Genomic DNA, 18,463 nt, shown 5'->3' with positions numbered 1-18,463 from the left:
GAGTTTGGTCAGTAACACTTCAGGCGATACTGTAATCGCCAGATCAAATCCTTTTAACCAAGTCAGCAAAAGCCAGACAAGCAGTTACAGAGACAGCTCATTTCTCACCATTCACTAATGCCATTTCCTCTTTTGCCTGCAGGATTACTTCAGGATCTGGAGATTTAATAAAGAATAAAAATGTTTTAGAAATTATTTTATATAGACAAAGTACCTTGCAGGGCTCTAGACTCATTCTTCCCACTGGTCACACTTTTGCAACTAACTTTCTCAGTTGGTCGCACGAGCACATAATTTGGTCGCTATTTTATTTTATTTTTATTTTTATTTTTTTTGCTACAACATTTGATTAATCAATGCATGCTGATGAACTTTTATCATAGTTTATAGTTATAGTTTATAGGCAGGGGTGCTTGTAGGATAGGTTAGAAAGCCACCATGCATTTGTACAAGTGCCACCACATCAAACTTTTACTCGCACGTTCTCAAAAAATAGTTGGTCGCAGTCTAGAGCCCTGCTTTGTGTGATATAATTACAACAGAACAGAGTTGAAAATTAGAATTGCAAATTGTTCATGGTTTGAGTTTTGGGTGGGACTACATGCTTTTCCAAGCAACCCAGCAGAAAAATACATTGAACTAGACTAATCTGTTTTGCTGCTCTTCGTCGGTCTGGCAGACTGGTATGTTGGCTATTGATTTAGAGGGATTTTGGGCAACTTTTCAGCTATTCAGGCTGAAAGACTGGCCAGATTTCAGAAATGAAAATCGGGGACATTTTGAAGTTCCACTGTAAAAAGACCATTGAAATCTCACTTGTTATTATAAAATGAATTAAAAAATGAAAATGAAAATTATTCTACAGAAGCTGAAGTTCAGTTTGCCCTGGCTGGAGGACCAGCTTAAACTAAAAAAGCTCCATTCACATCTTCTTTAAAAATCTACAGTAGTTATTTTTGCAACTTGGTTTGGTTCGGTTAGTGACACAGACGTTAAACAATTAAGCATCTTTAAGGTTAGGTTACATTCAGCTATATGTACTTTAATAGCAAAGCATTTATAAGACACTGCACAAAGGACTTACTTTGTTGGCCACAGATCTGAAGGCATTCCTTTTCTGAATTAAAACGGTTAATGTTTCCGTCACAACCCCCGTACCAGAAGGGTAAGCATGTACCGACCGCTTCATTATAGTACCAGCGCTGCACATATTCACCACAGATAGTGCCACGGTCACTGTTCAGGTGACACGGATCTGAAAGCAAAACACTTATTTACTGATAAGCCATGCAGAGGATCCTGTAAAGTAATTTATACACACATATATAAGCAACGTTTAAATAAAACTGCTTTTGTTTAAAGTGAAGTATAATTTCTGTCCTTTTTGTTGCATTTGTTTTAACACTAGAGGCACTGTAATGTGAGGTTTTTAAGAGCATACTGTCAGTGCGGTCAATAGGAGACTTGACTCCTGAGTTTCCACGGCCTGAGTTCTGCTGGTCCTCAGTCTCCTCCACTTCCTCTTCCAACGCTACATCTGGGTATGCAGTGGGTGGCACCGGAACACTAGGAAATAGCAATTGTTTTGACACTGGGCACACACAGCTGCACCACTTTTTATGCAAAATGAATTGAAGTATAATTTATGATAAATTAAATTGCTTATAATTGATAATTAATTATAAATAAATTTGGATATTAATAAAATAAATTACATTTGCATTTAGTCTATTAGCAGACACTTTTATCCAAAGTAACTTACAAATGAGAACAAAAGAAGCAATATATTGTATGAATGTATTTATTTATTGCAGGTTTATTTTAATAACCTGCATCTTTGTAAAAAAAGAAACTGCCTTCTTTTTTAAAAAGATAACCTGCATAATTTTAAATATGCACTTGTCTCCTATGTAAATTACATTTATTTATTTATTTATTTTCATTTCATTTAATATTTTATTAACCTGCCTTTCTATGTATATAAATAAATGTACTCTTTTGCTGGTTTTAAGCTGCATCTTAATAAGTATCTGCCTCTTATTATGTAAATTACATTCATAAAAAAATTAATTGCAAATTTATTAACCTGAATTTTACTAACCTACACCTTTCTATGTAAATGACATGCATTATATGTAAATTACATTCACTATAAATAAATTATATATAAATAATAAACATATGTATTTATTTATTTATAAACCTGCTGATACAGGTTTGCAGTATTATTTATTAAATAAGCATCTTCCTCCTTACTATGAAACTAAATAAATAAACACAGTAATCAATGTTCAGTGTTATTTCTATGACCTCAAACAAACAGATATTTCACATTAGATGACAACAGATCAGATTTTGTCAGCTGATACCTATATACAGGTCTTTCTGCAGCATTGTAGTCCAAACGCTGACCTGGACGTTGCTGAATATTACTACACTGTTGCTGGAGTAACGGATGAGGGTAGGAGTTCACATTTTCTGCAATCACAAATAAACCATATTAACACACACAAGCTCCTCAAGATGAAAAACGTTTTGCAAAGCCATCCTTAAAGGGATAATTCACCTCAAAATGAAAATACTATCATTTATTCACCCTCATAGCAATTTCTGTGAATTTCACTGTGTTTTTTGTGCTTTCTGAGTGTCATCAGTGTGAGCATATTTTGACTGGGTGAACTATCCCAAAGTTTAAGCCCTCAAATCTGCATAAAGCATTCCTTACTGCTCAGAATGTGGAAGAACGTCCTCATGAAGCGCTGTGCATACTCATGTTCTCCATGTTTCAAGTGGCCCAGGTGAATGATGTGCTGTTCTAAGGGGTAGCTGGCAAGCTCCTCCACCTGAGCGGCGCTGATGTGGTCACCCACCATCAGGGTGAAGAGAACAACACCCTCACACTTCGCCACCTTGGAGATAAAGTCCAGCTTCGCTCTGTCCTGAGATGTCATCTCCTCTCCAATGATGACCAACACCATCTTGTTCTTGCGACCCCTAGGAGCGGAGAGGATGCCCTGCATTATGACGTATTCCATCGCAAGATCAAGTCGGGAAGAGCCTCCGGTTTGCTGTAGATCCTGGTAGATGCTCCGCTTCATTAAACTGCGATCTGGGAACTGCTGGAAGCCGAATATCACTTTGACAGCGGACTGGGCTTCACTGTACGTGGAGCTCTGCTGGTAGACGGCCACTCTCGCTAGTCTGTCAGCCCCGTTGGGTTGACTGCTCACAACGATCTGATCGAGCACCCCGCCGAGTACCTCCTTCACACCCTCATACTCGTCAGACAGGATGCTACGGGAGCCGTCCACAATCACCGCAAAGTCTATGTTCAACTCCTGAGGAGCAGATGGCAGGTTGGTGCCGTCACATTCTCTAGCTGGTCTGCAGGGATCTTAGAAGAGAAAAGAGAGCAGATATGATCACAAATAAACTACAACCACAGACCTCCATAGGGAGATCTGCAGAAATCAAACATCTATCATTTACAACGTTCTACACATGCTCCATTCCTTGCATGTATGTTTATGGGAATTCGTGGCCTAATGGTTAGAGTCGAACTCGTAATCCAAAGGTTGTGGGTTCGAGTCTCAGGCCGGCAGGGATTGTAGGTGGGGGGAGTGAATGTCCAGCGCTCTCTCCACCCTCAATACCACGACTGAGGTGCCCTTGAGCAAGGCACCGAACCCCGGGCGCCGCAGCATAAATGGCTGCCCACTGCTCCGGGTGTGTGTTTACGGTGTGTGTGTGTTCACTGCTGTGTGTGTGCACTTTGGATGGGATAAATGCAGAGCACCAATTCAGAGTATGGGTCACCATACTTGGCCGTTTGTCACTTCACTTTCACTTATTAAATATTTTTTTTGTATTATTTAATGCTTTTAGCTACCTATCAGTATATAATACTTTTACACATTAATTTGATGAGAAATGTTTGATTTCATATTGAATTGTCTGAGCTTATTTGCAGACTGAAAATATGAACAATGTTTGAGAGACTGTACACTTATTATATTGGGAAAGGATGTATTACATGAATTATAATGACAGTGAAGACATTTATAATATTACAAAAGATTTCTGTTTCATATAAACGCTGAACTTAAACTTATTCATCAAGGAAATACTGGAAAAACTATTTTCCAGTTTTTCACCAATTAATAATAATAATATTTCTTAAGCAGCAGATCACCATATTAAAATCATTTCTGAAGGATCATGTGACACTAAAGACTGGATTAAGTTATTTTCAGTTGCAACAACACTTCACAATAATTTAAATAAATGCCTTGGTGAGCAGATTCTTTTAAAAATATCTTACAGATACCAAACCTTTGAATGACATATATGATATAATGATATGATATGATATATGATATCTTCATGTGGTTTCATGCAGAACTGTTAAATATTAGATAATCTTCTATAGAATGAATCATGATTCTTCCTTATTTTCTAGCACTAGGTGTGAGAGAGATGGAGAGAAATTACTGGGTCTTACCAAAGCAAATAACACAACTCTGGATCTTAGTGAGAGTAGTATTCTGGTCTTGCAATCTACCCAGCACAGTCAAGATAAAACTCTGGGTTTCATCTGCCTGCACACAACAAAACATCACACAATGAGAATGAATAGGCCTGCACACTGTTAAAACACTGTGTTTTGTATTAAAACTTCTTCTGTTAGGCACATATATCATGATTTAATAATTAAAGGGACAATTCACCCAAAAGTAAAAATTCAGTCAGCATTCAGAAAGGTTTGAAGAACCAACTCACTAACTTAAAAAGTAATAGAAAAGTGTGACTTTAAAATTTCCCCTTGGTCAGCCATACATATTTGTAACAACATGAAGGGGAGTAAATGATGACAGAATGTTCATTTTTGCGTAAACTATTCCTTTAAATAATAAAAAGTTAAGGAAAATACAGATTTAAGTGTGCTTACAGTAACTTTACCTCAAAAGCTCTTCTAATATTAGGAGCATTCCTTAGTGAGATGACCCCAAGTCTAATGTTCAGGGCTTTGTACTCTAGAATGGCTGTGGTCAGGGACGTGGAATCCTGAGATTCTCCAGCGGTGAGGAAGATCGCTATCTTCCTCATCAGGACGCCCTTTCGCACACGCTTCAGGACATTCCTGCCCACGAACCGCATGGCAGCGCCTATGTTACGCTGATTTGAATTGCGTTCAAGGGCGATGTTATTCACCGCTTCAATAAGCTGCTTCTTGCGGTTATAGTCATTGAAGCGGATCAGGTATTTGGTGTTGGAGCTGTAGGAGACCACAGCCACCCGAGCCCCAGTTGGGCAGCTGCTCTCTGCAATGTTGATATTGTCCAGCAGACTAAGAACTACAGAACGCATGCGTTCAAATCCTTGAGGAAGCACATCTTCAGACATGTCCAAGCCAATCACAAGATCAGTAGGGTAGGCAGGGCATTTTATGTTATCTAGAGAGACAAATATACGAGAGTAAGACACCATATTTAACAATGAATTTAATTTTAATTGAATGAATGATGAATAATGAATGAATGAAATTAATTTTAAATTTAAGTTTATAAAATTAATGTAACATTTTTGGGTTTAGAAATATGACATAAAAAGTTACCTACCTCTGTAGCAAACTGTTAAAAAACATAAAAGATGTCAATAAAAAGCATGATCATCATCATCATCATCGTCATCATCATCATAAGGCTATTATCTATTTCAAGAAAAAAAAGAATCATAAATAAAGGCTTCTTACCACAGTTGTCTCTGACATATGAGATCAGTTGACAGTCCTACGAAAGAATTTATATTATTTAGATATGTATATATATTTTAAATTAAACATTATTTCAATGTTTTTACTTATGTATGAACAGAAGTTTCCCAGTTAATATTGGCAAATTTCACTCTTCCTCTGTACTTTTGACCTGTGGGGTCCCTCAAGGCTCTACTCTAGCTCCCATGTTATTTTCCTTGTATATGCTTCCCCTCGGATCTATCTTTGAGAAGTATGGTATAAGCTATCATTGTTATGCAGATGACACTCAGATATACATTCCTTTGAAACATAAGAATGGATTAGACCCGGTGGCTGCCTGCCTCTTGGATGTTAAAGCATGGATGTCTCTAAATTTTTTTAAGTCTGAATGAGAGTAAAACAGAGATTGTGGTGTTTACCCCTTTGGATACACACTGTATACCAAATCTAAATCGTGGTGTTCTGGCACCTTATGTAAAGCCGTATGTGAAAATTCTGGGTGTGGTTTGGACAGTCCCTTAAAGCTTGATAGACAAGTCAATCAAGTTGTGAAGTCAAGCTTTTGTCATTTGGGAACTCTGGTAAAAATGAAGTCCTTTCTTTTTTTTTACTAACTTTGAAAGAGTAATCCATGCTTTTATCACCACCAGGCTTGATTATTGTAACTCTCTTTATTTGTGGATTATTCGATCCTCCTTAAACCGCCTTCAGATGGTCCAAAATGCGGCTGCTAGAGTCCTGACGGGAGCTTGAAAGCGTGGGCATATTACCCCTGTCCTTCAGTCGTTACATTGGTTACCTGAGAGCTACAGGATTAATTTTAAAGTGCTCTTTCTGGTTTTTAAGTCTTTAAATGGTTTAGCACCCTCTTACCTCTCGGATCTGTTGATAGACCACCAACCTGCAAGAGCTCTTAGGTCTGCCAACTTAAGGCTCTTAGTGGTTCCTAGAACCAGACTCAAGTCTAGGTGTGACTGAGCACTCGCCGTAGCTGCTCCGAGACTTTGGAATAGTCTTCCTACAGAAATCAGAACCGCCCCTACACTATCCATTTTTAAATCCAGGTTAAAAACGTTTTTATTTGATCTGGCTAATTATTTGTGATTTGCATTTGCTCTACCCTGTGGCTTGCAGTTTTATTTGTGACCTTGTCTTTGTTTTTAATTCTGTTTGTGGTTACTTACTTTGTACAGCACACTGGTCAATGGCTAGTTGTGTTTAGTTGTTCTTTAAAAATAAATTGAAATTGTATTTACTAATGTTTCAAATTTAGACACTTCATATTTACACAGTATTCTGATTGTTGTGGAGTAAATATGCAAACATACTATATTTGTAATATATTTGTTATATTACATTTACATTACCACTTTTAGAATCCTGAAAAAATGCATTACAGTTTCCACAAAAATATTAAGCAGTACAAATGTTTTCAACATTGATAATATTAAGAAATATTTCTTCAGTACCAAAATAGCATATTAGAATTATTTCTGAAGGATCATGTGACACTGATGATTGGAGTAATGGCTGCTAAAAATGTAGCTTTGCCATCACACAAATAAATGTAAATATATATAATATTGAAAAAATATAAAATATTTTAAATTGTTATTTTAGGGTTTTTGTTTTTTTTAAAGAGGTCATATGATGCGATTTCAAGTTTTGCTTTCTCTTTGGAGTGTTACAAGCTGATTGTGCATAGATAAGATCCCTGAAGTTTTAAAGACTAAAGTCTCAAAACCAAAGAGATATTATCAAAGTAAAGAAGTATAAAAATATATTTATCAAAGTTAAGACTCTGCCACGATCCCCTAAAACGGCTCATTAAAACACGCCCCCACATGTCTACATCACGATGTGGAAATATTTGCTTAAGGCGTGGTTTCAGTAACTGCAGTAGTTTTGATGCAGCTGTGTCAGGGAGACGCTGTGTGTTTCTAGGCGAAACCAAAAGCACTTTAGTTGGCCTTCCGAAAGTAGATGCATTAAGGCCAAAGTATACTTCGGCTGTCCGCATTTCGTCATAAAGAGGGCTCGCAGACAGCCGTGCACCCCTTACATGTGTAGGCAATTTTTTGAGACAGCAGGGATGGTGAGCGTACCAGCTTTTTTCAACCCGGTTCTTGGCCCTATGATTTCCGTGATGCAGAAAACACTGACGGAATCTCAGAATCCAGTTATAAAAACGGAATTTACAGTTTAGCACGGAATGTCACGGAATTTGTCAAAGTTCGGATGAATTCATCAAAAGTAGGTCATTACACTTAAATCAAATCGCGGCACGGACTAGTATCTGTAAATATTAAGCCGCAAAAGTTGTTCTGCCTGTCTCTGTATGAATGAATGGAGCAGACGCGTGTTTTTCTTTACTACATACACTGACGCGCTGTGATTTCAGCATCTGCCATCTCAATGAGAACATGAATACATAAACAACATCTCCAGAACTGCTCTGAGAGTCACTTCACAAGCATTTTACCGTTTCATTCGCGTAAAACCAGTGTCGTATCATATAGCTACACACACAGAAATGTAAAGGTATTCAAGGCAACCCGTCAAAATAAAAGTTTATCTTAAAGACATTGTGCCAGAAATATATTACTATTATTTAGTAGAATGTATGTGGTACTATTACTACTGTTGAAAAAAAATAATAAATCTTTATTTTTAAAGAAAAAAATCACACAATATTTCTTCAAAATTTTAATTTTAACAAAATAAATTTTTAAATTTCATAAATTAAAAGAAATAAAATTTGGGTGAAACTTGTATACTGTTTTTCTTATTACTTCCGAAAAAACTTGAAACACAATTTTAAATAAATATAAAGAATGGCATTGATTTTTGTACATTTTATTTTTGTTTGACTTTATTAATAAAAAATAGTATGTTTTTTTAATTAGCATGTTTTTGTGTTTTGCTTTGGTACCGAAATTGGTAAAGAGAACCGTGGATTTTCACTGGTATCGGTCCCGAATGCTGAAATTTTGGTACCGTGACAACTACCGGGGCCTTTAAGAACCATTAAGAACAACAGAACAGCACAACCCAGATGTTATCACAACACATTTTATGGACGACCGTTTCGTGAACCTAGCTGAGGAGGTAATTCTGACTTTGCTTTGACAATCTGGCGCTTCTGAATCAATGACTGCAAGTATGTTTTGTTATTAGTTTAAATATTTGCTATTGACTGTTCAAATGCGGAGTTTTACGCGTTGTGTGTGTGTGTGTGTGTGCGTGCTTGCGTGTGTGTGTGAGAGAGGGAGACACAGTCACACACTGCAAACACATACAAGCTTCATCACTGTGTCTGTCTGTCACGACTCACGCGACTCTGTTCCCCTCTCTGGCTTGAACTGATGGTAAAACTAAGGACATTATTAACTGTCTTTACATTTATTTTGAAAGCTGAAGCTCGCGATTATGGAAAGGGGCTTTACATTTCCAATGAGTGCTTGCAGTGTTCTGCCAATCACAATGCACTGGGTCAGTTGGCCAATCAGAGCAGACTGAGCTTGTTGGAAGGAGGGACTTTTTAGAAAACTAAGCGTTTGAGAGAGGCGGGGCATAGAGGACCTACAATAATGTACAGTATTTGAAACATAATGTGTTTTTTGAACATTAAAGCATGTCAACATATTCTGTTACACCAAGTACACAAAATAATGATCTTTAAAGCATCATATGACCCCTTTAACATTATGCGAACTAAAGTGTTATTTTCAAAATCCAACAATTTATTTCCAGGTTCCTTTATATATAAAATTTTAAATGTTAAACAGTAGAGCAGTAATAAAAAAATCAGAAACTTACAGAAATCGGTCTGGTTCCTTGTGGTCCTTTTGGGCCCTATGTGAAGAAAACAACATTCTTTATCCGTTCAAATTCCCATAATCATACGATGTGACTAATTTGAAAATAAACATACCCTGTGCCCAGTCCCGCCCTCGCTGCCAGGATCTCCACGTGATCCTGGCCTACCAGCATTGCCCTGTTATCAGACATGCAATTTAGTCTTCTTAAGGTTCTCATAGAATGAGTAAAAAAAAAAAAACTTTAAAATGTTATTACCGCTCTTCCTCTGTTGCCTTTAGGACCACCACCTCCATTTTCTCCTTTGAAACCCTGATCACCCTGAATGTAAAAAAAGCGAGTGACTAAACAGTTCACTCATTATTGGTTATTCTATCAAGTGATTATGTTAGAACCAACCACATTATAATTACTGTACTTCCAAGTTTTTTACTTCCAAAACTCACCTGAAGTCCTGGATAACCTGGGAAACCAGAATCTCCCTTTGAAAAAAAAATTAAAGAAATAAATAATAAATAAAAGTCTGTATGTTGTTTTTAGTGAAATAATACCATACTGTATATTGTGGCATCACACAAATTTGAAATTTGAGAACAAATTATTGCGACATAATTCTCTATAAACCTTCTGTCCTTTGGGTCCTGGGAATCCATAGCCATCTGTACCATCTTTTCCCTATGATTAGAAATAAAGGCTGCAATCAGTGGTTGCATCCGTGTCTAACGTAAAATAAAGACAATCAGACAAAATGTTGAATTGTTACATTTAAGAACAAAACAGCATTTCCGAATTAGCTAAATGATGATGGATAATGCCCGACATTGCTGAGTTTTGGCAGCGTATAAAAAAGAAAGATAAAGTAACCGGCGGTCCTCTAGGGCCTGGAGGTCCGAAAGCTCCCTTGACTCCAGGATCACCTGGCTGGCCCTGTAAAGCAAAAGCAAGATGAGCAGGTTTAGTACTAAACAAGCTCACATTTATAAATAAAGAGGATGATTTTAAAAGAAGTCGCTGACCTTCTGTCCCCTGGACCCAGAGCTTCCTTTAGATCCTGGCCTTCCTGGAGAGCCAGGAGGTCCCTGTGTCAAAGAAATCAACACAATGTCATTGATGGCCGGATATGGTTTACTGGATATTAATGGCAACAGTAACCAAATAAAATAGTTAATTCATTGTTTTTCAGCATGCACCTGAGGTCCAGGTAGACCAATATAACCTTTCTGCCCAACTGGACCAGGTGGACCACGAGCACCCTGAACAGAGACAGAAAGTAAGACTCGATCACAAGCGCAAACTGAAAATATTTACATGAATCCAATTTGAGATCAAATGCATTTTGAATGGGGGTTACATACATTTCACAATAATTAATAGCTCTCCAAAACAAATTTAATCTTCAATTGCATATTTTCTTACTGTTAACAAACTGGCAAACAAATCAGCTGCAACGCTACATGTTTTTTGGATTATCATTAGGTCCACCCTGTATTTATTGATAGATTTAAAAAAAAATAGAGCAATAGGAACTATTTGTACATTACCAGTGGACCTGTGGCCCCAGGGAGTCCTTGTAGTCCTGGTGCTCCTAGAGGCCCAGTGGGACCCTGAATTCACCAGCAAAAAGCCATTTGGTATAATTTTAGAAGTGACTTAAATATTATTTTGACAATACTTTACCAGCAGACCCGCTGAGCCTCTTCTGCCATCAGGACCCTGAAAATAAAGACCAAGATATTAAAAGAGAAAACAGGCTTATAAGTTAATACTTCTGTACTTTTCAAAGATTAAGATTCATTTACTGGTCTGCTATTATCACCAATTTGGCCACGATTACCATCTGGTCCTGGTTCACCCTGTTCACACAGAGAGAGAACGATAAAAAAATAAGAGATTGATATTTGTTGTTAAATCATTCATATATATATATATATATATATATATATATATATATATATATATATATATATATATATATATATATATATATATATATATATATATATATATATATATTAGGGCTGTCAATGTTAAGGCGTTAACGCATGTGATTAATCTAAAAAATGTAACGCCTTAATATTTTTTTAACGCAAATTAATCATTTGATAAGGTTTGACCCCAACTTTTTGCCGTCATCAGGCCAGCCTCCACTTTGAAAAACACGGTCAGTCTAGCCGCCACGTTATTTTGCTCTGAGCGCATATACTACGCATTACGGTAATAGCTTGTTAAAACAGATCAGAGGAAACGCGATCTCTGGCATTCATTTATTAAACCAGTTTCTCTGTCAATAATGAATGAATGAATGAACAAATAAATAAATGGACCCATTATATTTGAAAAAACTGTCTGATGAGAAATAAAAAAATAAAGCCTTTTACAACTTGCATATAACCATTTTGTATCTGTAAATTCACATTGTTATAAAAATATAAAAAACCCTGTCTCCACAAAAAACTCCCTGTTTCCACACACCACTTTTAATTTAGATTAGTAGTTCACAACCCCAGGGTGTCACTCAACCAGTTTCAAAACGATCTGATGTTGCATTACAAAATAAAAGCCTTCCAAAACTCATATATGAGCAGTTTTGTCATTCATTTTGAATAGCTCTAAAACGGAAACTCCCTGTTTCCACAGACAAGTTTCAATTCAGATTAGTAGTTCACAACCCCAGGGTGTCACTCAGCCAGTTTCAAAACAATCCGATGTTGCATTACATAATAAATAAAGGCCTTGTGTATTTCAGCAGGATAATGCAAAACCACATACTGCAGCCATTACAACAGCATGTAATGGCTGCAGTATAAAGCCATTACATGCGATTTTAGTTGTCATTTTATTCAAATTTAAAAAACGTCCTAACATTTCCAGAATTCGGGTTGTGTGTATATATATATATATATATATATATATATATATATATATATATATATATATATATATATATATATATACATATACAGGGATTGAAATGAACTTTTTCACTCACCAGCCAATTTGGCTAATACATTTTTAAGTTACTGGCCATTCATAACTTCTACCAGCCAAAAAATAACACCAAAATAAACTAACAGCTTGAGGCTGTCTACACTGGAAGTGACAAAGCGACCGTTGCAAATCATTTTGTGTCAGTATTAAAGGTGTGCAATATTGATAAAAAAATAATCTCAACATTTTCTGGGATTTTATCGATAAAGATAATTAGATTATATTTTGTTGAGTGTGTTATTGTGCTGGTATCTTAAGGACTGTTGTGAACAGCTGACTCCTGGTGTTTTTTATTCTTCACATTCTGTGTGGTTAGTTCACAGCAGTGATAGAAATTAATCTTTTCCAAAAAAGTTTGATTTGTACCTTTTATGGGCATTTATACCTTTTATAAAGCCATTTTTTTCTAAAAGTGTGCATTTTTTGAGTCAAAATTTTACATTTAATCAGTCAATTATAATAATATAATACATTTAGGCTGTTACTAAACAAATGAAATCATTATCAATAAAATTAATCTTTGCAGAAGTTGCATCTGAAGTGGCATTTAGATGTTGTTTTTTCACTTGCAGTAAGAAATGCATACATAATGTTTTGATATTTTAAACATGAAACATTAAACATATTTGAAATTATTTAAATAATGAAAAGATACAGTAAATGTGAAATTGAAACCGCCAGTAGGTGGAATCAAGTCACTGTTAATAAGCGAGTCATTGAGACTGAACCGAATCATTTAAACCATTGATTTATTCAGGATTGAAACACCATCATGCTGCGCAGAGACGCAAAACAGTGCTGTGGCTGTGTTAGGAATATTTTCTCTTGTCGAAATAGCGCAAAAACAGGCAATATGGTGTCTAAAACGTAAGTCTCTTGATAGTAACATAATTTATTGAACTGTTGAATAAAATCAATATCACATTTGTAACCATGCTGATATTTTAAGCGGCACTCTTCGTGTGATATTGATTAACTTAATGAATTGATATACTGGTGCATATCAATAAATTAGAATGTCGTGGAAAAGTTCATTTATTTCAGTAAGTCAACTCAAATTGTGAAACTCGTATATTAAATAAATTAAATGCACACAGACTGAAGTAGTTTAAGTCTTTGGTTCTTTTAATTGTGATGATTTAGGCACACATTTAACAAAAACCCACCAATTCACCAATCTCAACAAATTAGAATACTTCATAAAACCAATAATAAAAATAAAAAAAAATTAGTCAATTGTTGGCCTTCTGGAAAGCATGTTCATTTACTGTATATGTACTCAATACTTGGTAGGGGCTCCTTTTGCTTTAATTACTGCCTCAATTCGGCGTGGCATGGAGTTGATCAGTTTGTGGCACTGCTGAGGTGGTATGGAAGCCCAGGTTGCTTTGATAGCGGCCTTCAGGTCATCTGCATTGTTGGGTCTGGTGTCTCTCATCTTCCTCTTGACAATACCCATAGAGCATAGGTCACTAACAGGCGGACCCAAAAGCCGTCCCATACGGACCCGTCTACAGCCAAAACAGAAGGTTAAGATTTAAACCACCTGACGGGGCGCTTCTATTTCTACCAGCGCAGCTTTTGAAGTCTTTACGGTAGTGGGGTCGCCAACTGGCAGACTCCAGTCCGAATTCGTGAAGGCTTTTGACATAATGAAATAAATAAATACCAAACGCTAATTTAATAAATCAAATTTATATTAAGTAACGTTACATCAAGGTCAGCTCTAGAGTCATTTGGGTGTAGTCGTGCGTGCAGTGATGAGAGATGCATGCGTGCAGAGATGAAACTCTCAGTGAGTGAAAAACGATGGCATTTTCAAAAATTAGGAAAGTTGACGCGTCCTTAAACCGTCTTAAATGGTACAAGAAAGTCTTAATTATGATTTCAGGAGGTCTTAAATGTGGGGACTGAAAGACAAGAATTGCGATTAAACTTAAAAAGGCTATTCATTCAATAAATATGAGCGCTGCACGTTTCAGATTCAGCTGCTGCGCTGCTTTGTGGAGTCTGTCTCTTGGGCTTGTGTACTGCCATTCCGCTGGAAGAGGATGATTTTCCATTTCCAGTCAGCCTGTAACGTTATGTCTTCTGTTGTCTAAGATCAATGTGAAAACAACCCATGATTTTAAGCAGCAAACACGCAGGGTTGTAAATGTGAACTGGTGGATCAACAAGAAGATAATGTGTTGTAAAATGTAACCAATTAAGGCAGTAAAATATATTTATATATGTTATTTAATTAATATAATACTTGATTGTTTTTGTGAAAACCTGTATCTGAACTGTAAATCATGCTTTTTACAGTCATTTTATTTTATTTATTTATTTTATTTTTGTGCAGGTCTTAAAAAAGGTCTTTAAATGTCTTGAAATTAAGCTTAAATATCTTGCATATACCCTGGCCTGGCAAAAACCATCAATTGTTTTTTAGAATTGTCCGGACCTCGGCTGGTGGAGAGGGTTCATTACTGGACCTCAAGCCATTTTAGTTGAAGACCCCTGCCATAGATTCTCTATGGGGTTCAGGTCAGGTGAGTTTGCTGGCCAATCAAGCACAGTTACACCATGGTCACTGAACCAGCTTTTGGTACCTTTGGCAGTGTGGGCAGAAAATGAAATCAGCATCTCCATAAAGCTTGTCAGCAGAAGGAAACATGAAGTGCTCTAAAATTTCCTGGTAGATGGATGCGTTGACTGTGGACTTCAGAAAACACAGTGGACCAACACCAGCAGATGACATGGCAGCCCAAATCATCACTGAGTGAGGAAACTTCACACTGGACTTCAAGCAACATGGATTCTGTGCCTCTCCACTCTTGCTCCAGACTCTGGGACCTTGATTTCCAAATGAAATGCAAAATTTACTTTCATCTGAAAAGAGGACTTTGGACCACTGAGCAACAGTCCAGTTCTTTTCTCCACAGCCCAGGTAAGACGCTTCTGATGTTGTCTCTGGTTCAGAAGTGGCTTGGTAGCCCTTTTCCTGAAGACGTCTGAGCGTGGTGACTCTTGATGCACTGACTCCAGCTTCAGTCCACTCCTTGTGAAGCTCTCACAAGAATCAGCTTTGCTTGACAGTATTCTCAAGCTTGCGGTCATCCCTGTTGCTTGTGCACCTTTTCCTACCCAAATTCTTTCTTCCAGTCAACTTTGCATTTAATATGCTTTGATACAGCACTCTGTAAACAGTCACACCTTTCAGTAATGACCCTCTGTGACTTACCCTCTTTGTGGAGGGTGTCAATGTTCGTCTTCTGGATCATTGCCAAGTCAGCAGTCTTCTCCATTATTGTGGTTTCAAAGAACAAGAGATACCCGGAATTTATACTGTAGGGATGATTATTAATTGAAACTCAAATGTAAATATTCTAATATTTTGAGATACTGATTTTTGACTTTCATGAGCTGTAAGCTCTAATCATCCAAATTAAAACAAAAAAACTTTTGAAATGTTTTACTTTACATGCAATGAATCTAAAATATATGAAAGTTTCACTTTTGAAATAACTTACAAGGAAAAAAAGAACTTTTTCACGACATTCTAATTTATTGAGATGCACCTATAACTATATAAATTTTCTGCCCCCTTATCTTGAATTGTGATCATTCCTAATGCATATTAATAGACTGAATGCAGTAAAAGAATGACTTCATCACATAGTCGTGCATGCGTGCACCCTGTAGTTTTTGCAATATACTCGATGATGTCATGATGTCTCACAAGTTCAGTATTCGCGATAAACCTGGCAGATTTGGCTTGCAAGAACTTCGCCAAGAAATTAATGAGTGAACACAACTTACGAAAAGTAACCCGTAAGTGATTTGACACCGTTACCCGCCAAAGCTGATTTTTACCCGCATTTGGCGGGTGTTAATTCCAAACCCTATATATATATATATATATATATATATATATATATATATATGTATAAGTATTGTAACAGTAAAGACAAAATTGCTCTGTTGGCTGTGGAGTCAAGACATCTGAAAATATGATTAAAAGATGAATATGAGACAAAACTACAGAATGTCACATTTTATTATTAGCCGTTTCAACACATACATGTTTTACCAAATAAAAAGAACAGCAATTTTAGAGTTCATCCCACTCATTGATGTGAGAATAAGTATTGGGACAGTTGAACACAAGGCAGAATCTTCTTTTAATCTTCTTTTAAAAGATTAAAAGCTATTATTTCGTTGCAGATCGCTTGCGCACAATCACAGCAGTGAGACTGTGACCCATAGACATCCCCAGACTCTTGGTCTCATCCTTTGAAATACTTTCCCCAGCCTTTAATGCAGCCAATCCCAATTGTTGCTTGTTTTGGGGAGTTTCTGCCTTTACTCTCCTCTTCAGCTGGTGAAATTCATGTTCAATCGGATTTAAATCTGGAGATTGACTTGGGCAATCTAAGACGTTCCATTTCTTTGCCCTTATAAATTCCTTGACTGAACTGGCAGGGTGTTTTGGGTCATTGTCCTGATGCAATATGAAGCACTTCCCAATGAATCTGGTGGTATTTTCTTGAATATTGGTATTTGATGCTTTTTGAAGACAACGTGTTGTTTATGTATTTTAGATGATCTTGTGAATTTGTAGTGGGATCTTTGTTGGTTTTTGTAACTATCATAATTTTTAACTGTTTATGATGTGATGTTCATTTATACTCCTAATGAGCTTAATTGTTTACAGATGGAGCTTTGTTAAGTGGTCATGTGTTCATCTTAAAAGAGATGAATTTGAACATTTGTATACTCCTGATGAAGGTCGTGTGACCGAAACGTTGTGTCAATTAATAAATATTACTTTTTTGCAAGTTACGATAGTGTGCGGGAATTGCTTGTCTGTTGAGGCGATCCACCTGGTTGGTCCTTTGTCCTACGCACCTATTACTTGCAGGTGTGCGATGGAGTTTGATCACTAATTGAATATTGGTAGGCAAGATGGTTTTGTACCCTTCCAAAGTCATTCTGCTACTGTCATCATACATTAAGTCATCAGTAAAGTTGAGACGGCCTGTTCCAGAGGCAGCCATGCATGCCCATGCCATGACAACACCTCCACCATGCTTTACAGATGAGGCTGTATGCTTAGGATTATTTGCAGTTCCCTTTTTTCTCCACAATTTTCCTTTCCCATCACTTAGATAAAGGTTCATCTTTGTCTCATCGGTCCATAAACACAGTTCCAAAACTCTTCTGGCTCACCTTTGTGCTTTTTTGCAAACTCTAATCTTGCCTTTCTATTTTTGTTGCTGGTCAGAGGTTTGCATCTTGCTGTGTAGCATCTGTAATTCTGTGTCAAAGTCTCCTGAGGACAGTAGAATGTCAGAGCATCACCCCAGCTTTCTGGAAGTTGTTGGTGATTTTACAGACACGTCTTTTAGGGTTCATTTTCACAGCTTTTATGATTTGTCTGTCATCCACTACTGTTGTTTTCTCATCCGATCAGGTCGTTGTTGGTTGCTGGTGGTTTCCAAACTCTTGATTTCTCTATGCCCTTTGTTTTTTCTAGAGCTCTAATTGACTTCCTCTTTTCTTTTAGCATCCAAATTGCTTGCTTTTCTCTCAAAGCCAGCTTCCTCATCTTCATCCTGGTTTGTGTGTGTCATCATCGAATGCAAGATTCAGAATACAGAAGTAATGGATATAACTGATACGACACATTCCCAGCTTTTAATATCTGAAGAATTAATGCGACAGGACACAGCTGATCACTTAGAAAGACCTGTGAGGCAACTGTTCCAATACTTTCCCCGGTGGGAAGTAGTGGCCTAATGGTTAGAGATTTGGACTCATAATCCAAAGGTTGCGGGTTTGAGTCTCTGGCCGGCAGGGATTGTAGGTGGGGGAAGTGAATGTACAGCGCTCTCTCCACCCTCAATACCACGACTG

At 37.0% G+C, this 18,463-nt stretch overlaps 1 protein-coding gene across 1 annotated transcript in view; it reads right to left on the bottom strand.

The window, feature by feature from the left end:
• The window catches only part of LOC306887497 (collagen alpha-6(VI) chain-like), a 62,799-nt gene that overhangs the window by 976 nt on the left and 43,360 nt on the right, over positions 1-18,463 (bottom strand). Inside the window, exons 21-39 of the mRNA XM_079445257.1 lie at positions 11,374-11,427; positions 11,252-11,287; positions 11,116-11,178; positions 10,765-10,827; positions 10,591-10,653; positions 10,439-10,501; positions 10,199-10,249; positions 10,021-10,056; positions 9,833-9,895; positions 9,690-9,752; positions 9,575-9,610; positions 5,753-5,789; positions 4,960-5,453; positions 4,502-4,598; positions 2,726-3,394; positions 2,370-2,478; positions 1,442-1,566; positions 1,085-1,255; positions 109-156 (exon numbers count right to left, since the gene is read on the bottom strand). Of these exons, the coding sequence (XP_079301383.1) occupies positions 109-156; positions 1,085-1,255; positions 1,442-1,566; positions 2,370-2,478; positions 2,726-3,394; positions 4,502-4,598; positions 4,960-5,453; positions 5,753-5,789; positions 9,575-9,610; positions 9,690-9,752; positions 9,833-9,895; positions 10,021-10,056; positions 10,199-10,249; positions 10,439-10,501; positions 10,591-10,653; positions 10,765-10,827; positions 11,116-11,178; positions 11,252-11,287; positions 11,374-11,427 (2,341 nt within the window). The remainder of the gene's footprint in view (positions 1-108; positions 157-1,084; positions 1,256-1,441; positions 1,567-2,369; positions 2,479-2,725; positions 3,395-4,501; positions 4,599-4,959; positions 5,454-5,752; positions 5,790-9,574; positions 9,611-9,689; positions 9,753-9,832; positions 9,896-10,020; positions 10,057-10,198; positions 10,250-10,438; positions 10,502-10,590; positions 10,654-10,764; positions 10,828-11,115; positions 11,179-11,251; positions 11,288-11,373; positions 11,428-18,463) is intronic.

Source organism: Barbus barbus (genome assembly GCF_936440315.1).
Source record: "Barbus barbus genome assembly, chromosome: 21".
NCBI classification, from domain to species: domain Eukaryota; kingdom Metazoa; phylum Chordata; class Actinopteri; order Cypriniformes; family Cyprinidae; genus Barbus; species Barbus barbus.
The sequence above is the reverse complement of the archived record's forward strand: the minus strand, read 5'-3'. Positions and strand labels throughout refer to the sequence as shown.